This window comes from Pongo pygmaeus, chromosome 5, assembly GCF_028885625.2.
Source record: "Pongo pygmaeus isolate AG05252 chromosome 5, NHGRI_mPonPyg2-v2.0_pri, whole genome shotgun sequence".
In the NCBI taxonomy this organism is placed as follows: domain Eukaryota; kingdom Metazoa; phylum Chordata; class Mammalia; order Primates; family Hominidae; genus Pongo; species Pongo pygmaeus.
This window is the reverse complement of record NC_072378.2, coordinates 52,281,449-52,302,927: the sequence shown is the minus strand read 5'-3', so window position 1 is coordinate 52,302,927 and position 21,479 is coordinate 52,281,449. Positions and strand designations below refer to the sequence as shown.

The following is a 21,479-nucleotide window of genomic DNA, read 5'->3' as shown; positions in this document are numbered from 1 at the left end:
AGACAATCTCTCTGCCCTTCTGACTCTGTACCAGTAATCACATCCCAGGAAAGAACAAGTAGATATGGTTCAGCATGGTGTTGTGCGTGATGTGATGTTGGGCAGTCCCCATTGGAAATTATTAGATTTACATTTCAATTATGCGATGAGATACTAGCAGAATGGTTGAAAATAAAATGCCATTTGATGATCAAAGGCAGAATCAATAGAAACTGGTTGGAAGGTATGATCTGTCTGTAAGTTACCACCCTGAGAAGTTTTTAGATTATTACCCCGCCTTTAATGTTAGGGAGAGCTGTGGGAAGAACATAACCTTTGACTCAGTCATTCCATTGAGGAATGTATTTGAAGAAGATAATCAGGATTATTGAGAGATTTGCATAGAGACAGTTTACACTGCATTGTTTACAATTAAACAGAGAATAGAAAGAGTCTAAATGTCAGACATTAGGAATTAAGTAAATTATGGATTTTTAAAATATAATATGTAGCCACTAAAATTATGTTTACAAGGCATTTAAATAATATTATAAAATGCATAGGAAAATAGGCTAAGCTAAGCAAAAGTAGAACTGGGTGTAAAAAATAAGAACAGGATTTGATATAATCTCAATTATGTAAAAATTCTGAGAAATTCTGGAAGGAAACAGAAATAAAAGGTAGTTATTGCAAGGTAGTGAGATTATAGGCAATTATTACCTTTCTTTATTTGCATTTTCTAAATATTTCATGATAAGCATGCCATATTTATTATAAGGCAAAACAGATGTATAATAACAAAAGTGGGATTTTTTTCAGAAGTGAAGGTAATCTAAGGATTGAATAATTACTTGCTTTTTAGCCGATAAATATTTGTACAGAAACTTATAAAATATTAATAGGCAGCTTCTTTGGGAGGTGAAAATACCACTAGCACCCTAAAATAAGGATAGAATTTGGAAGTTATCACAATGGATTATATTTTAAAAATTTTTTGTTATTTTCTAGCTTCTACCTCTGCACCTGAATCAGCTTTAAAATGGTCCCTCCCTGAAACATGGCAAGGTGTTGAAGAAGGCTGGGGAGGATACAACAATACCATTCCAGGCCCTGGGGATGACGTTCTCATTTTACCCAGTGAGTAAAACAACCCAAGAGATGAATCACAGACAGGCTGAACCTGGCCAGATCTGATTATGTTTCATTTATATAGTACAACACAGTAAAGAGTTTGGAAATAAGTAGGCACTTAATGTTGTTTCATTCTTCCTCTTTTTGGAGGGGGTTAATGTAGGAGAACAATTTCATAGACCAGTGAAATCCCCCCAAAATTAACCTAGTGTATCTTCATTAAAAGTGGAATAAGTAATTGTCATGCTGAAAGGAGTTAAAATAATCCACTAACTGGTTGATTTTCTTCATGTGTCAGAGAATGGATTTACAGGTTCTAGTATCCTTAAGTTTGAAAGACACAGAAGGTGTGGAAGACAACAATTTATTAATGCATTCTGATGGTTTGCCTTTGGGAATTTTGAAATACAGGACTGAGGAAAAATGACAAGCTCTTCGGTTGCTATGAGTTTTCAAAATTGCCTAGAAGTAGGTTAATAAAATAGAAAAATACCTATCTGTGTATCTATTCATCTGTTTGTCTAGACCTATCTTCCAGTATACACATGTTATAAAAAAGATGATTCCTTAGATATACAGAAACACACAGCCATACTTACAAAATTCTTCTTATTTAAAAGAGAGTTTTCAAAAGTTCCAGAATATCTCCCTAGCCCGAGAAGAAAATGTTTTTCACAGGACAATTATATTTTTCCCCAAAGACCTAGTTACATTTATGGTTTAATTCGAACCTCTTAAGATAATAGTGAATAAAAGAAGATCCGTAATGGAAGAACATTTAACCATCTGTGAAGTAATAATAATGATAATGTCAAACATTTACTGAGAACTAACAATGTGCCAGGAACTGTTTTCCATGTACCAACTAATTTAATCCTCACAATAACCTTATGAAATAAGTAATATTATTATCCCCACTTTTACAGACAGAGAAGCAGAGGCCCAGGACAATTAAGTCACTTGTTCAGGGTCCCATGGTTTGCAATTTGCAGAGTCAAAATTTGAACCCAAGCAGTCTTTCTTCCAGTCCTCATCTTGAACCCATAACGCACATTCCCTTTCTAAAATGACTACGAGTAAAATAAAGAGGGTCATTGTATCGTTTGCTTTATTTGTGTGGCAGAACGAAGGAAGAATGAAAGAAGATATACTGGCTACCTTCTTATCATTGGTGGTGTGTTTGTGTGACTGTGCCCAGAGACACGAGGGACAGGTGTGAGTGGGCTGACCAGTACAAAAGTCGATTATTATTATCATCCCGCTTCCCAATAAACCACCTCTCTTCGATGGAGGATGTAACTTTTTGAATAAACAAGCTCGTGAGTCATTCCTATATGAAAAGGAAAAATCTGTTCTGTTTCAGCCATCTCTTTGATGAATCTAGCCAGCGGATTCGCCCTGGGCTATGGTTTTTCCCACTAAGCAAGCTGCTTCCCCCACCCCATGCAGGAAGCAAGAGAAGCTTTTGAAGGTTGCCAAGCTTTTAGTATCCTTTGGGGTTTTTATGCAGAGCAAGGAGTGATCTTGGCCATCTTGCTTGGCACTGCAGTTGACTGTGTCCACTGTGTGCCCTGGGTCCCGGGATCCCTGGCTTTCTCCACTATTCTTCATTCCTTTGTCTATGGTCAGCTCATAAGATCATAGGATGGGCCTGAATTCTCCATGAAGCTGCTCTTAAATAGCACAAATCAGTGCTGGGTGGGGAAAAGGAGGTGGGGCACGGGCACAGGCATTGGATGTAGAAAAGACTTTCCAGTTGGCCTTTCAGTGTTATTGTGATAATCAGAAAAGTTAAGATTTTTAAAACATACACAGTTATTTTTCATTATTTCTGGCTTTCACATGAAAAGACAGGTGAGTGAAAAACAGATGTGTAATATATAAAAAATAAAATCCTTGCTCATTGTCCCTCTCCTGTTGTCTAATAACCCCTCTTCTATGTCCGACAAATGATCTGTGATTGATGAGCAATTGAATTCATTGTGCCATTTGGATTGGGGCCTTACACAGGAGCTGCTCGGCCTTACTCTTCCCTTGTGATTTTTGACAGGCTGATATTTTGACCTCTGATGGGTCTCTGGATTGAACCTACCTTTGTTTTCTGCTTGTGGTTTTGTCTCTCTCTGAACTCTTCACCTTTTCCTGGCTCCCCTTGTTTCTTTCATTCCTAGCCTTCTTTAAATCAAATAAATTTGTCCACCTGACTGGCGCAAAGTAGACGTTCAGTAAGCATCATTTGGATGAAGTGCGTGAACTCATTGCTCCCATCCATAATTCAATAGCAGAAATAAATCTTTGGGTCTGACAGCATTGACACATACCACTATAGGATTTTATAGTCTGTGGAAAAAAATGTCTTCTCCTTTGAATAGATTCCTAAGAATTATGAAATGATTTTTATGATGATAGTAATGATGGTGATAGTAGCAACTATAACTTGAGTGCTTGGTGTGTGACATGCACTATATTAAGTATTTTACAAGGATTTTTTTTCATATAATTCTCACAACCACTCTATAAGTGGATTCTGTTATTATCCCTGTTTTTACAGATGAAAAATCTGGGTTGCAGAGAGGGTAACTTGCTCAAGTTTTACCCAGCCAGTAAGTAAAGAAGCTTGGCAGGAAATCAGAGAATTTAAATCAAGAGTTCTAACTCTTCATTGTATCTTTCTTTTTTCAAAAAAACTTACCATCCATACCTGCTCTGATATCTCCAAATTAGACTATATATTATACTGAATTCATGCCCCTCCACGTTCTTTTCTTACCATCCTCATTCTTTCCTTAACTTGAAAAAACAAAAATAAAATAAAAAAGTACTATTTGTTGAGTATCTCCTGTATGTCAGATACAATGCTTGAGGTATTTAATCTTATCACACATGCTTGGAAAAACTGGAGATACTTCCCAAAGAGGTATGCAATGCAATGAACCATTGCATTAGAACCATTCTAATGCAATGAACCATTAGTAAAAGCATTTGCTTTGCATCTGGTAGCAAATGTAGTTGTAATTCAAATGAACACCCCTTTCTAGTTCAGTTTAGCAAATATTTACCAAACATACACTGTGTTCAAGGCACAGTTCCAGGTGCTCATGATCTGGGAACCCAAAGTCAAGTTCCATACAACTGTGACCTCAAACAGCCAGGGGATTTTGCTGGGTTAATAAAACACATCATGCACAATAATACAACAAATAGCCATAATAAATACTGAATGTGTTTAGAATCATAGTAACTCTGGGGTAAAGGTGGCTTCATGGAAGAAGAGGCATTTGAAGTGAATTTTGAAAGATGAGATAAGAATTAGAGGGGCAGTTATGAGACACAAGGGTATATTGGGGATCCTTCAGGATATAGGATGAGCTATCGACTAGGATAAACCTGGGGTTCATATTTGGCTTCTGACATTTACAACGGTGTGACATTGGACAAGCTGTAAACCTTTCTGACCCTTATTTATAACATTAGGGCTATAATTAATATATCATCATGTTAAGAAAGATGAAATGAGATAACATCAGTGCACATGACCAACGCATAGAGTTTTGGCGGTAATGGAATTACAGATGAAAGCTGTGATTTGTAATGTATCAGGTGCTCTTTTCCTTCATTTTTCCATCTGGCTGCCCCTCTTGGCCTCTGGTATTAGCAACGCTTTGTATTTGCTTTCCAATGGCTTATTATTTAATTTTCACAACATCCTTGGGAGCTAAATAGGTAATAACTATTATTACAGTAAAAACCCATTTTTACATAATACGATTTTAATGGAACTGCTGATTTTACAAAATGAAAGTGACTGGTAAAAAAGATTTAAGTGATACTTTTGAACCTCTAATATAATTTTATGGTGTTTTGTGTATTTTAATTCATTAATAAAGGAAACGTGTAGAACATTCCCATCATTATTCAAATAGAATAGCATAATTTTTCAATAAAATTCTTAGGGTAAATTGCCTATTTCCATTTTCTGGGAAATCAATTTTATGGAATGACCTCAGACCCATCCTATTCCATAAAAATAGGACTTTACTGTACTAATAAAAGATATCACTATCTTAAATATGGTACCATTTTCCTTCAAGGCATTCTATCTTTATGGACATTGGATTTTGAAAGAGCTGTAAATTCTTCTCTGTGGTGTTATATGGAGTAAGCTGAGGTAATCATTAAGAATTTGCTCTCGCAGTTTAAGTTCATGATAACTTTGCTTCAACAAGTAAGTGTATCTGACTGTCTTTGCTTTCTAAATATTGGAAAAATTGGCCTGAATGCATTCTTGACTTCTTAAGTAGTAGGAACAAGTTCTGCCTTACTGTGCAAATCTCAAACCTTCATAAAGAATAGCTGGTCAAATGGCAAAAGATCCCTCTAGTTTCTTCTCTATGCCTTGTTCTAAACTGACCCGAGTGGATTTGTGTAAGATGCCTCCAGTGCTTTCTCAGGATTCTGTTTTGAAGGGTGCAAATATGATATCATGTAGCCTCCAGCATCTTTGTGTGTTTATGTGTGTGGTAGAATTCACTGTTACATTTTGTATATTACTTTGAACTGTCCTTATTTGAAGACATGAATGGAAGAGTACTGTTTTTCTTTTATAATAGCTCTTCTGTTTGTTCTGATTTTTAGTATTCAGTACCTTAAATGCCAGAGAAGCTTATCGAAGTCATGTGATGTTCAAAGATGGCAATATGTAATGCACCTCCTTGTTAAATTGCAAAACATCATAATAGGTTGGTGATATGAAGCAAGATGATCATAAATCAGAAAGTAATTTTTGAGGGGAGGAACTTCTATAAAATCTTGTGATTATAAAACTATTGACTTCATTCACCTTTTTCTTATCTGAGATTACATGTAATTCAGTATTTCATACTGAATTATAGCAGAGATGTAGGTCTACAACACCAATTAGAAACCAAACAAATACTGGTGATGTTTCTATAGCTTGTGTAGTTCTCAAATTTTGGTCTTGTACCTTTTGGATGGGACATAAAAGTACTAAAGCCCACCTCCCCACTTATTCTGGATTAGCAAGTGGGAGGGGAAGAAATTTGGGCTTCAGCTACTGGGGTCCTTTTTGTAATGTGTGGCATCAGAATGGTGACAAGTGGAGTGGGTGTTCTGAAACTGTATCATTACCTGGCAAACCACCCAGAAACCTAACAGCATAAAACACACATTTTATTTTGCTTACAATTTTATGGGGAAAGACGAGGCCGAGGTGTTCTAATTTGGGTTCTTCCATGCATTATAGTTAGATAGTGGCTGGACTGTTGTCATTGAAAGGCTCACCTTGGCTGCCTTTAGATGCCTTTAAGGTGGGTCATTGATATGGCTGGGCCTTGATGCTGGTTATTGGCTGGGAGCTTAGGATAATCAACTAAGAGGCCTCAGTTCCTCTCCTCATGGGTTTGTTATGGGGCTGCTTGTGCTTCCTCACAGCATGATGGCTGGATTCCAAGAAAGAATAGCCTAAGAAAAGATGTTCCAAAAGTAAGTGGTCCAAGAGACCTGTGTGGAAGCCACCTGCCTTCTGAGCTGGCTCTGGCAAGCTCAGAATATCATGGCCATAAACTTCTTGGTCAAGCAAGGTCCTGAGGTCAACCTAGATTTAGGAGAGGAGAATTAGGTTCCACCTCTCAATGGGAGGAATAGCTAAGAATTTGCAGCTGTCTTTAATCTACCTCTGTGTATGTGTTTATGTGTGTAAGTATATATGCATGTATGTAATTAAAAGCAGATGTACCTGACTTAATTCAAAAAGTGCTTTAGAGCCTGCTAAATTTGTGCTGTCTTCCCTGTCTGGACAGACTTTATTTAGACTCTGTTGGCTTGCATGAGTAAGAAATTACAGAACACCAGGAGACAGACGATTCAAAGGGTTTTAGTTTCTTTATTTTATTTTATTTTTACCTATAATGCTTAGTGTTAATTACACCACCTCTTCTCTGTCTGAAAGTGTTATTTGTCAATTCTCCAAACATAATTGGGCCCCCAATTTGGAATTGCTCACTTTGCAGTGGGAATGGACGATAGTTGTTGAACTGCAACTTGTGGTCAAATCTTTACATGTGTGACCAGAGCCTCTTCTTAGAAGAGAGGGATATGGTGGGATGAGGAAAGACATGAAGGAAACATATTTTGAGCATTTTCTTTCAGGGCAGACATTAAAGATCCAGGGAGACAACAGTTGGACTTTACTTTGACCTTGTTTAGAAAGTGAATGGAAAAGCTGTTCTTTAAGCTACTTTTGACCTAAAAACTTTAATCAATGTTATTTTCAAATAAAAATAAATAAAAAGAAAACCTGAAGTCAAAGATGAAAGGATCTTTGGAAACTGTCTATTTCTCCTTCCTTTTAGGCAATTTCTTAGAGAGAATCATAGACCTTAGTGAACCTTGCTTTAAGGATGTCAAAGTCATGTCCTCACCACTAGAAGGAAGAACCAGGATTTCAGACTCCACAGAGCAGGTGTTCTCACCAACATCCCCAAGCAGTTTATCTTTGAAATGATGAATGTAAATAAACTTTTCATATATCAGATCATTTAAAAATATACTATAGAAACTTACAATTTAAAGCAGTCTAAGTATAAAGTGCTTTGCTATATGGAGTCCCTTGATGAACTGATTACCAGTAATTTATTTGTTTTCTTTTGAGGTGGATTTACTTATAAATATTAATATATATGTAAATTATAGACACGTAGAATTGTTGAATTGGTAGGAAATGTAGTGGCTTTCTAATCCAACTAATAATAATCTAAATAATAATGTAAGTGTTTTATAAATTGTAAAATGCTATGACATATGTTAAGATTATTGCCCAAACTTATATGATGTTTTGTACCAAAGCTGAGTGAAATTTTAGTCCCCATGCTTCAACCCAGTGTTTTAAGTTGACCTCTAAAATTTATTAGAGGGACTACTATTGCTTTATTTGTTTTGTTCCTAAAATAGGATTGAATTTTGCGAAAAAACACTTGGAGGCTAGGGAGTTCCTTCTAGTTGCAATGACCGCGATTCAAATGGATGCTCCCAAATGAGTAGCAGCAGTCCCCTAAACTTTCTGACCAAGACCTGTGACACAGTGCTTTTGCCAGGGTGGACAATTAGGAGTTGGAATTAAAAAGAATTTTTCCCCCAACTGCATATGCTTTTCTTCATAAAAATGAAATTTCGATTAAAATAACAGTGCATTTTCCCTGTGACAAAATAAACATAAAAATATAAATATATTGAAATAGGTTGAGATTCTTTTTCTAATCTTAATTTGTCCATCTCTGCTTGAATCAATCATGGCATTTGTTTCTGGGCTAATTAGGACTCACTTAGGATCTACTCTTGGGATCCAAAGTCGTGTAGGCCTTGACACTCTTTATGGCTTGCTAACTTGCTGGAACTAATTCGAGTTTTACTCTAATAGAGGGTTTTTACAAACCTTTTCTTGTTTTCATTCACCTGAGAAACACACTCATTGTCATGGTCCATTAGCATTAGCATCATGGATCATAGTAATTTTCTAGGAGGGGCACACGTCCCCAGAATGTAAAGATCATGGGGTGGGGGTAATTGGCAAGCATGAAGTATATAAGAGACTCGGATTTTATTTTGGTACGTGCTCCCACCTAGAGAATAACTACTTTTATGATTTCAGATACTCCAACTCAGTCTCCCAGAGGTGTGACCGTATTGGGCACCTTCTGTTGTAGCCTGAGATGATTCTAGCAGGTATTCCTGTAAAACACCTATGATGCTTTCCTTTAGTTGCAATAGGTGTAATTTTTTTTGTTTTGCTACTATAGCAACTTCTTTCTCTTACTTAACCTGTACAAACTTTCAGCAGCAGTTTACAACTATTTCTTAAAGAAGCTATGCATTACTTTCCCCAGGATTTCAAGCATACTTTGGCCTTAACAATACAAATTACAAGCTACATAGTAGCAGTAAATGCAATTATGGCTGCTATGGAAAAATATAATAAGTATCATAAACTTGATGGGAAAGCAGAATTGATAGGGCTTAGCAATTTATCGATTGTAAAAAAATAAAGAAAAATGGAGCTGAGAAGATGACCAGAACTTTTGCACACAGGTGAATGCCTGGGGTACCATCAATAGAAATAGAGGATGCATGTAAAGGAGTAGGTTTAGCAGGGAGGATAATAAATTCCATTATAGACATATGCTCAGGTTCATGTGCAGATGCTTAGATGGTAACAGGAAATGTGGACCAGAAGATTGAAAGGAAGGCCAATTGAGAATCTGGATTGCAATTTGGTCATTCTCAGAAGAATTGACTAAGGAAGCCTTGAGTATTGAATGGGGGTTAGGACTCATATGAGAGCTATTGCAGAGAGATATAAGGATTGGGTAGAAGTCAGCATCTTAGGGCAATGCTAATTTAAGTTGCAGGAAGAGATATCATAGAATGAGTAGTCATGAAATCAGAACCAGGACAGCAGAAGGCAAGGCAAGAAAGGAGCAATACCAAGATGATGGAGGTGGTTAACAGTAAATTTTCCAAGGAGGACAAGGAAGATGGTAATTTGGAAATTGCTTGAGAATAAACTATATCCTCTGTGCAGGCTCCCACTAATTAAATGCAAAATCTAATGTAACATCTCTTGCTTGTTTTATAGTTTCACACATCTGGGTTGTATCAGTGTCTTCAAGGATACCCATATCTTTGTTAAAATTAAAAGCCATTACTGCCCATGAGCAGACTTTTAAGGTGGCAGCCAGGTTGTCGCTGGTCACTTTCTGGTTACAATACTGCCAAGTGTTCTAAATTAATAGGCTCAGGTAATAGGTTCAGTCCCACCAAACTGGTTAATGGGTATAGCTCAATCAGCTTGATTTGGAAAATAGAATAGGTTATGTCATTTAAGAAATTACTGTCAGACAGGTGGAGTGGCTCATGCCTGTAATCCCAGCACTTTGGGAGTCCGAGGCAGGCGGACCACTTGAGGTCTGGAGTTTGAGACCAGCCTGGCCAACATGGTGAAACCCTGTCTCTACTAAAAATACAAAAGTTAGCCTGGTGTGGTGGTGTGTGCCTGTAATCCCAGCTACTTGGGAGGCTGAGGCATGAGAATCACTTGAACCCAGGAGGTGGAGCACTCCAGCCTGGGTGACAGAGCGAGACTCCGTCTCAAAAAAAACAAAAAAACAAAAACAAACAAAAAATGAAATCACTGAATCCCTGTCATTTCCTAAAAGTAGAGTATTACAAAAACACAACACAATACAAAATATATTTTGTTTTAAAATTTAGGAGATTATGTATAACTCTTAGAATGAGTTCAATTTGGAGGTAAGAATTGAAGTCCATGTTATTTAAAACAGTCAACATTACTCTATCAGAGCTAATTGGTTAATTCCTTTCAGTTCTGGAATACTGACAGTGGCATCCATAGGTTTTAATATTTATTTGGGGACATTGATATCAGGAACTAATGTCTTTAAAATGATTGGTAAAGAGAGTGACCTGCTACCCTGGTTTATCCAGGACTGAGGGTTTCCTGGGACATAGGACTTTCAGTGATAAAACCTGGAAAGTCTGAGGCAAACCAGAATGAGTGGGTCACCCTACTAAGAAATCACCATTACAGTTTGTACCAACCCCATATTCTATGATTTGCACTGCAACAAGTTTGCTGAGGGTTAATAAAAATTTCCCCTGATTAAAATGCATAAACATATTTTACCTAGTTTTATTGCCCCAAGAACTTTGTCTCATGGAATTAATATTCTTTGAGGAGTGTTACCAAGGCCTTTCTTACAAAAGAAGGGAAACTGAGTGATTGCATATGTATTTTACCCCCCTGGTTGGGGTTGGGAAGTACAAGCCAAGCAAGGAGCAGCTGCCCATGGGAGTTTTTAATGCAGAGCAGGGATTTTTTCACATGTTCTCATTGAATTACTTTTTTTCTCTTTATGGTCTGTTTTCCATGCAGATATTTTTGGAATGTAAAATTAAATAATTCATGATTTCCCAATCATTGGTTTAGGTACAGTTGCCATTTCTTGAGTTGATTATACTCCCTTGAGGGAGCTTTTGGAGTATCCTCATGTGCAGAGGTTTAGAGATAAGAACTTTGCTGAAGTGACAAGGTCTTTCTAGGTACAGGCAGGCCAGCAGGGGCAGGAATGGCATAGCTGGCTCATTGCTGACCCTTAGGTTACCACACTATTAAGCAGCTCAAGGGTTCTTAACATTTTATATGTCCTAGATCCCTTTGGCAGTCTGGTAAAGCCTAGACCCGTTCTGTAAATAATTTTTTTGATACATAAAGTAGGATTATAAAAGAAATCAGTTATATTGATATAGTTATCAAAATATTAAAATAAAATGTGATATAATAATATGCTCCTCTGTTAGAAGGTTGAGTAACAGTACCTAGCACTGGTTCTAATAGGTATCATAATTTCAATGTCATTATTGCAGAAATTCTCCAGAAAGGGCTACCATAAATTTTGTTCTTTCCTATGAATGCTTGCTGCTCTTTCTATGGAGACATGGAGCTTCCTGCCCTCCCCTGGAATCTGCGCTGGCCTTTGTGACTAGATGGACTGACAGACTGTATTAATAGAATAATGTTCTGGGATTTTGAAGGCTAGGTCACAAGAACCCTTGCGTTAGAAGATCCTTTTGCCTAGAAGTCTCATTTGCCATTGGGGTATTTCCTTTTGGAACACATCCCTTAGGCTATGGGAATCCAAATCATATGGAAAGGTCATTTGTGTAGCACTGCTTGGCAGCCCCAGATGGAGATAAGCTGTAGCCAAGAGCCAATCTTAGCTTCCAGCTATGTAAGTTATCTATCTTGGATATCCATACCAGTTGAGCCCAATAATGGGTCTTGGTGAGAATTCTGATATTTTCTTTATCTGCAAGTAAATTAAAAATCTCCTATTTTATTTTTAGGTCAATGTTACTCAGGATTTCTTATGTTTACTAAATAATGATACTTAGAAGGGACATTCTAATGTTCAGTTCATTAAGAATATATACATAGGCACTGGTGGAGCTAATGGTCCAAATGCCATCCAAGAGAGCTAAAAGAAATTAAAACCCCTCGCAAAGCCAAAATTGATTTACATTTATTCCATCACTGCTGTTTGCATAATGTGTGATATGAAAACAGAGTTCAGAAATCATGCATTTTATTCAGCAACTATTTACTGGGTGCATAACTTATTATGTGCCAGTTTGACTCATGTTGGAGATAAAATGATGAGCAAAATAGTTCTGAGACCCACCTGGAACATACTGCCTAGCTGGTGAGATAGAAATGTAACTGCATGTAGTTAAAAATGAATACAACTAACAAATGTGCTATAGGAAACATTCAGAGAGTAATGAAAGCATATACTGTAGGACCTGGACCTGGACTGGCATAGAAGTAAATTCAATTACAATTCATATTTGAAGGCTAAAAGCAACAATTTAGATATTAACTATTACTAGTAAGAAATTTACCCAGGATTTCTCAAAGTGTCTCCTCCGAAACTAGCTCCTTATAAGCATCACATGGAAAAAAAAGTAAGTCAAACAAATTTGAAAAATTTTGGACTAAGCACAGATAAATACTTTTTTTTTGTTTCTGGTCTTTCCAAATCCTTTTATATGACAATATGGGTTGTATAACTTTCGGAGGGGGATATAGTATGAGCTGTTCTCCAGCATGTTTGATCATATAACACTTTTATTCACAGAGCAGCTTATCATGCTGAGGATTCAGGGAAACATTTTGAGTACAAAGAGTTCTCACACCTAATTTAACACTCACAACCATTCTGGGAGTTTTGGTGTCCAGGTATTAAGAATTAGGGGTTTGGGTATCTAGGTATTAGGAAGATTAAGTCTTCTGTGAATTAAAAAAACCTGAATATTATTATTTTTATTAAAAATTGTTATTATAGTACGAGGTTGATAGATATGTCAGTTTATATCTCTCTTACGTAAAAATCTGTTCCATGGTGTCAGGGACTTGGACCCTTTCTACATTTTTGTCCTCCAGTGTTTTTTCTGTTTCCAAAGTCACTCTATGGTCCATCAATGTGCTGGAGCACCAGCCATTGCAGCCACATTCCAGGCAGCGGAAAGGAGAAAGGATTCTTCTTTTACTTCTCACGTGACACTTCTGTTTACATCTTAATGGTGTAAACTTAGCCACATGGCCACTTCTACCTAGAAAGGAAGCTGGGAAATGTAGTCTTTTGGCTAGGTGACAATCTATTCAGCTAAAAATTGGAGTTCTTATTACTAAGGGAGGATAGAATAAATATTGGGAAGCAGCTAATGGCCTCTGCCATATTTTTTGTTTTCACATTTTACAGTTGAGGGAAATGATCGCAAGAGGGCATGCCCAAGAAAGAGCTCAGAGATAACAGAGACAGTAGAGTAAAATCTAGGCCTCTGGATTCCTTGAGTCTGTCTAGTTCATTACACTGTTCCTATTTAAACATGTGGGAGGAAATAAAACAGAGCCTTTCAAAAGCTGTGTTGGTAAGGGTCATGGTGATATACACAGATGACACAGTTGCAAAATGTATTTTACCGAAAAAGTATGAATATATGTTTCTCAGAGCATTTCCCCAGATTTGGAAATTAGTGGTATTTGATTAACAAACAATTGCAAGCAGTAAGTGGCTGCCTTTTGTTTTGGCTGCATTATCCAGGCCAGGATTCTGTTTGTTGGGCTGCTGTGCACTCCAGGGCCCGCTCTGTCTAATGGCTTGTCCTTGCTTTTCTTCATTTGTAACATAGGCAATGCTCTGAAAGCCCTGGATCTCATTTGAAACCATCTGTTTGCCTGTTTATTTACATGATAATGTCACCTGATTGCAATTTAGTGTCTGGATAAAAAACATTGCTCTTACCTAGATGGTGCTGGGTTTTTGTCAGGCTTAATGACAATCCATCTGACTGCATTTTTCAGGCAGCACTAGTGTGTGGAGAGATGGTGTCTGTAAAGCCCACGCACGGAGGTGGTGAATGTTCTGCACTGTGCCCAGGCTGGCTGGGCTGTGGTCAGCAGTGCAAATGGCAGGCACTTCTCTGCTGTCTTCCAGAGTATTATTGGCACCAATGGGGCCTTCTCATCTTTGTGCTTCCTGTGTCCAGGGAAGCTCCAGAAGAGTAGAAGTTCTTTGTTTATTTGTTAGAGGAGTGAGCGAGTGAGTGAATGAATGGATGGAGGCATGGTAGATTGAATAGAATGCTGATTAAATCCCAGCTGCTCTCATTCATTCATAATCGGTGAATGTGTGTTGGATCAGCAGGAATGATTGCTGTTGGCATAGTGAGGCTGAATGCCTTGGGGTGTTTGCTCTGGGGACACGGCTGTAGTACTGAATCAAAACTCTGAAACTGACACACCAGTCCCCTTCCCTCTTCCCTCAGTATATCATAGGGCAGGAAGTAGTGTGTGGCAGCTCCTTCTTCTTGAGAAATCTAGGGGGATGGGTGTCTAGAGCAGAGTTTCCTCCCATAGGTTGAGGTATTGATAATTCCAATCTCCAACACAATAGCATTTTTTTTCCCCTTACTAAATCCTGTGGAAAAGAGAAGTGGGCAAGATCCTATGATGACACACATTTTGTGAATAGGGTTTACATTTAGCAAGATCACCTGTAGTAAGGAAATAGAGGCACATACCTTATGTAGAGTGGTTCCCAAATTGCTGACTTCTAAATGCTCCTAGAGAAAAATGAGAAAATCAGCCCCTCAAAAAACAAATCTGTCCCTAAGATCCCAGAGTTCTGGTAATATGGGAAAGAACTTCTGGGGCCAAGGCTATCCTGGAAGCCCCATGACTCTCTCTTGCTCCTCAGATAAAATGTCCTGTATCTATCCCTGCCTTCACCCAAGGTTGCTTTTCATGTACTACAAAGAGGATCAAGAGCTTGGTTCATAATTTGTGTTTTCCTTCACCCTCACATTGACCCCAGGGAGTGGAGGGAAGGGTATTTTCAAAGAAAAGCCTTAGACAAATTAAATTTAACAGAGTTTAATTGAGCAAAGAACCATTTGCAAATTGGGCAGCCTCCTGAGCCACAGTAGGCTCAAAGAGGCGCTCGTGCAGCCATGTGGCAGAGGATTTATGGACAAAAAAAGGAAAGTGATATACAGAAAATAGGAATGAGGTACAGAGATGGCCAGATTGGTTACAGCTTAGCATTTGCCTTATTTGCACACAGTTTGATCAGTTGGTCACCTTTGACTGGCTGAAACTCTGTGATTGGCACAAGAGTAGGTTACAGTCTGTTTACATATTTTTGTGATGTAATGACTTTTATGTCACCTTGAGAACAGAGGGTTGTGTCTTATTTGACTTTTTATATCTCTAATGCAAAGCAGAGGATTTGGCTTATAGCCACAACAAGTGCTAGAGTAAATAAATGAAAGAGTGAGATGCAGTCACTGACTAGTCAGCCCCTACTAAAGTATTTCCAGGACTTTTGGAAACTAAAGGGGGAGATGTCACTGTGTTACTGTCATACTGAGAATCCTGGCAAACAAAGGATGGATGGAGGGTGGCCATTCCCTAAGAACCTTAGCAACTGACAAGGAGGTGCTGATTTTCTCTGGAAGACCTGGTGGTCTGCTGCAGAACATAGGTTACAATTCACTACATACAGAGAAGCCTTTAAGCCAGACTTAAAATATGTAAGCAGGCAGCTTCAGGCTAAACTTGATTTAACAGGTGTATTCTCCCATCCAGCTCTACTGCCTCAGCTTCTTATTGGCTACAAAGTTGATTTGGTTTAATGAAAGGTGTACTGACATCTACATGCAATTGCACAGAGCACAGAAGCAAGGGGGTGTAGATCTGTCTTAGCTGTCTAAGTAAGTAGGGGGCTTCCAACATAGGTTTGAATGATGACTTACTGAAGAACAAATAGAAAACATCAAAACCTTTATTTTTCCTTATTTTTATTCTATTCTTTGAAAATTTTCTTTTTGTATGTTGTATTATGTAGATAATATTTATTACATTAGTATTGCAGTACATGTATGTAATTAGCAATTTATTAATGCATTTATGAGAAAGTAAATCATATTGGGAATATATGGTTAAAATTTTACCCTTCCAGAAAAGGAATATTTGGCATTTACTTGAGTTTTAATATCATATTAGTGTTTATTTACTATGGCAAGCATCCTTTTTTAAAGACATGTTAGTAAAATATGTGCTATGTCTGCTATACATGATCATATATGTATATGGTTTTACAAAAGATTTAAAAACCAAGTGGCAAAATATGAAGTGAGAAATTTTACTTCAGGAACCAGAGCTAAGGCTAGACTATGAATTTGAAATAATCTTATTTTTTTCTTATTTTGTTGGAAATAGGTTAACCTTTACAGAAACCTGAGAAACCCAATTTTCAAGATCAGCAGGCTTTAATTTTCCTGAAGCCTTGGTCTTGGATATCGATGTTGCACGATACTTGGGGACTTCCTGAAGCTTTCAGAGTTGATTTCAAACGTATTTGTTTGGACTGCAGAGCCCTTTGTGATCTGGCCTCATCATCTGCTGTTCTCCTGCGTGCGTTGTTGTCCAGTTCCACTTATCTACTCACTCTTCTTGGATGGAATCGACTATTTGTTTTGCAGTTATTTTTCCTTGCTCTTCTTACTACCTGTAACTTTTTCCACTTCTTTCTTTTCCTTTCTCTCCCTCCCCACCCTAAACCTCTCTTTCAGCTTATTTCTTTTTGTCCTTTAACACTCAACTTGGTGGCACCTCTTCTAGAAAGTGTCCCTGAATCCTCATTTGATTTGATTCTCCTTCCGCTGGGTTCCTACAACAACTTGGATATATTTCTGTCATATACTCTTATTCTGTAAATATTACTTACTTTTATGTCACCTTGAGAACAGAGGTTATGTCTTATTTGACTTTTTATATCTCTAATGCAAAGCAGAGGATTTGGCTTATAGCCACAACAAACGCCAGAGTAAATAAATGAAAGAGTGAGATGCAGTCACTGACTAGTCAGTCCCTACTAAAGTATTTCCAGGACTTTTGGAAACTAAAGGGGGAGATGTCACTGTGTCACTGTCATACTGAGAATCTTGGCAAACAAAGGATGGATGGAGGGTGGCCATTCCCTAAGAATCTTAGCAACTGACAAGGAGGTGCTGATTTTCTCTGGAAGACCTGGTGGTCTGCTGCAGAACTCAATCTGGGAATCATTCTACATTAGCATTTATTTATTTAGAATCCCTGGGCCAGAAATGTACTCTCTGTGAGATGTGCTTCCCTGCAGGTAAGAAGATGCACTATGCAAGGAGGGGGTGGGTTCGTTCCTTTTCTTGATGAAGTTCTCTGAACTCTAGTATTCCCAGTAGGCACCTCTCATTTCCTATCTCCCTTGGTGAGCTGGTGGCCTTTCATTCAAGCTCCTTCACACAGCTTGCTTCCTCCCTCCTCCCGCACCTTCCACCTGAGCAGTTGACGGGCCTCCTGTGGCTCAGCACCTGAGGAGCTGATGGGCCTGGTGTGGCTTGCCAATCAGGAGTTTAGAGCTCTCTGGGGATTTACTGCCTTCCCAGCCTGCAGGCCTCCTGTGGCTCAGCATCAAGGTGCCTGACACACCTCCTGTGGTTTTAGCTAGTGAGCAGCTTGTGGATCTTCTGTTTGCTGTGAAATGGTTTCAGAGGTTACCTTTTCTCATTTGTATAGTGTGGATGCACCTGTTTTTGTTTGTTTTCTTTTTTGATGAAACTATAAAAGAAAGAGTGTAAATGAGTAAACATTGGTGCAGGCTTAGAGCTATGACATTGGCTACTGTGAGGAAGCCCAAGTTTTGCTGTTTGCAGTGCTAGGCCTAAATCCCAGTATGGTAAGGAAATTATTTGTGACTGAGAGAATTGTAGAGTAACTCTTCTTGGCTCCTAGTGTATGTACCTGATATTTAATGATATCTTACAAGTCTGAATGAATTAAAAATGTTTCTAACACTTCTAAAATTAACTTATTCAACTGAAAGCCACTGAGGGAAGGCTTTAAGGCAGAGCAAGCTGGCCCCTCGTTCAAGTGGAACAGGAAGGAAATGGTTAAAGGATTTTTAAATTGCTAAAGGGGGCTTTTACGTTTTTCTGGGAAAGCAGCAGTTTGCATGGAAATCACAGCTTTTATACATTAAGTATGGTTATGAGTCTTTCCCCCAAAGCTGTGTGAGAAATGTGGACTTTTTTTTCCCCCCAAAGGAAATGGAGAATCAGGACCAAAGATTCATGTAGCTTTATGCCTAGGTTTTTCAGGTAACAAAGAGAAGGGAAAGGCTGGTTTGTTCTTAGAAAATATAGTATTTTATTAATAACATAGTTTTTGCCGCCCCATGCTTAGTACAAGCCTCACCCAGAGAGGAAAACTTTAACCACAATTGTTATAAGCTCTACTATTCCGATATCTTTTCTTTTCCTATCCTATTTCTACAATCTCCCATCACAGTCAAGCCCAAATCATATTGCGTTAATAAGGACCATACCAGAATTTTAGTTCCAAGCACTGCACTTATTTTTTCAAGTTCCCAGGTTACTTGAATAATAGTGGTCAGAAGTTAAAATCAGAAGGCCATAAAATATTACGAGTAAAAAAATAATGTAGGAAATAATAGAGATATTCACATTTATTTTTTGAGCCAGAAAAAGTAATAAGTTATATAAATATAAGGCCATAGAAGGCTATGGCATGTTGAGGAAATATCAGATCCTTCATTTAAAAATAGGAACAGTTATTATAGAGTATGGTGATAACAGTGGTAGTACTAGCAACAATGTACCCATTATTATAATAACATGAGTTCAGTTTTTTAATGTTCCAGGCACAGTATTAAATATTTCTTTTACCTCACTAAAGCTTTGTAAATATGGTGTGACATTGGCACCATGTTTGACACACTAAGAAATCAAGATTGAGAGTAGTTCTGTTGATAAAAATGTTAAACCCTGCAAAATATTTGAAGAGTTTTATTTTGAGCTGAATATGAGGACCATGTCCTGTGACACAGCCTCAGGAGGTCCTGAGAACTTGTGCTCAAGGTGGTTGGGTTATAGCTTGTTTTTTTATGTTTTAGGGAGACATGAGACATCAATGAATGCATGTCAGGTATACATTGGTTTGCTCTGGAAAGGTGGGACAACTTGAAGTGGGAAGCAGGCTTACAGGTCATAGGTGGATTCAAAGATTTTCTGATTGGCAATTGGTTGAAAGAGTTAAGTTATCTAAAAACCTGGAATCAATAGAAAGGAGTGTCTGGGTTAAGGGGTTGTGGATACCAAGGTTCTTATTATGAAGATGAAGTCTTTAGGTGACTATCCTTAGAGGTAATAGATGGCAAACATTTCCTATTCAGACATTTAAAAGGTGCTAGACTCTCAGCTAATCTCTTCAGGATCTAAAAAAGACCTGGAGATGGAATGCGATTCTCTAAAGAATGTAAATTTCCCCCATAAGAGACAGCTTTGCATAGCCATTTCAAAATATGACAGACAAATATATTTTGGGGTAAAATACTTTGATACTTTTAGGACCTGCTATCTGTCATGTGATGCTCTACTAGAGTCAGGTTGGAATTCAGTAACTTATTGCTCCAAAATAGTCTGTCAGTTTTAATATCTCTGTTTTAATGTTAATGCTGGTCAGTTGTACCTAAATTCCAAAGGCAGGAATGTATAATGAGGTATGTCTGATGACCACGCCTTCCCATCATGGCCTGAGCTAGTTTTTCAGGTTTCTTTGGAATCCCCTTGGCTGAGAGGAGGATCCATTCAGTTGGTTGGGAGGCTTAGAATTTTTATTGTATTTTATTTTGGTTTCTTAACTTTATTTTGTTTCTTAAACTTTAGCATGCATAAAAATCAATGGAAATGTTTCTAAATTGCTAGTGATCTATATTTTGAACCAAGTCTGCAAATGGTACTGAAACTGTAATAGGGTGTCTGTGGACCTACTAGCTAGGTTTTTGAAAAACCCTAGCTTAGAGGATAAGTAATATTTCCTGGGTCCCACAGCTAGAAAGGGACTGAGCGGGATGTAAATCCAGGTGTGTCTCATTTCTGCTGCTCTCTCCATGCTGGCCTCCATGTTGCTTTGTACCTGAATGAAGGTTCAATACCTTTCTTGTCTTAGACATCTAATTCTATATGACTATCTGACATCTTTACAATTAGTATTAGGCTTCTGTAACTTTGTTCTTTAAAAAATTTTAAACATAATACATAATTTTTTTCTGTTCAAAATAATGTAAAAATATACAAAGCAAAATATCAAGAACCATTTAGCCCTTTCTTTTTGCCCTCCCCTGGATAACTGCTATTCTCATTTGGGATTGCATTTTTTTAAATATGTGTATTTATTTATATAATGAATAACTTTAAAAATATTAATTAATTGAGTATTTTACTACATATCAGTTTCTATCCTTAGCATTTTGGATGAATTCACTTTGGAATCCTCACAACACCCTGTGAAGCACTATTACCATCTCTCTTTATCAGGTAGCCGGGAAGCTGAGAAATACAGATCATAAAACCGATTGGTAGAGGGACAATATTTGGACCCAATAGTTTGACTCTAGAACTCTTATATGCCATGCTAAGATGTTCGTTAACTCAGCAATGAAAAACATATGTTCTAAGTATTCATATGTGACTTTCAAAAAAGTTAAGTCTATATTCAAAATATTATCATATCAGTAATGACAAATCTCCTGCATCCTTTTAAATGACAGTGTAGTTACCTAGAGTAGGAATGTGGTATAATTTATTGAATTAACATCTTACTGATGAACATAAATTTTCACCCCAATTTTTTCACTTTTATAAACAATACAACAACAAAAATATTTATGCCTCATTGTACAAGTGGGAGAATTTTTTCAGGTCAGTTGATCTTAAAGTGAATTCCTAGCCTACCTACAGCTGAGATCACCCAGGTTACTTCTTTAAAAATGCAAAACATACCTTCAAGGAACACATAATCACCATATTATAAACTCTTTCAGAACCTGGAGAAAAATAAAAATCTTCCTAATTCATTCTTAAGGCTATAGGATTGATTATATAATTAGATAAAGGTCGCACAAAGAAGAAAATTAAAGGCTAATCTCATTGATATTGAGGAGAAGTCTTACCAAATCCAATGTACCTGTGCTTCCAAAGAATCACAAATTATAGTTAAATAGGGTTTAATCCCAGGAATGCAAGGATAGTTCTAGAACATCAGGAAAAATAATCTAACATAATTCAGTAAGACATAATTAGAAGTCTCTCTCTTTCCCCAAGATTGTACTTTCTTTTTATAATAATGAGGCACGATATTCCATATATAAAGAGCCAAG

At 37.5% G+C, this 21,479-nt stretch overlaps 1 protein-coding gene across 1 annotated transcript in view; it reads left to right on the top strand.

Moving 5' to 3' along the window:
• Positions 1–21,479, top strand: part of PKHD1 (PKHD1 ciliary IPT domain containing fibrocystin/polyductin) — a 477,573-nt gene that overhangs the window by 251,848 nt on the left and 204,246 nt on the right. The window contains exon 51 of the mRNA XM_054492265.2: positions 988–1,116. Within this exon, the coding sequence (XP_054348240.2) occupies positions 988–1,116 (129 nt within the window). The remainder of the gene's footprint in view (positions 1–987; positions 1,117–21,479) is intronic.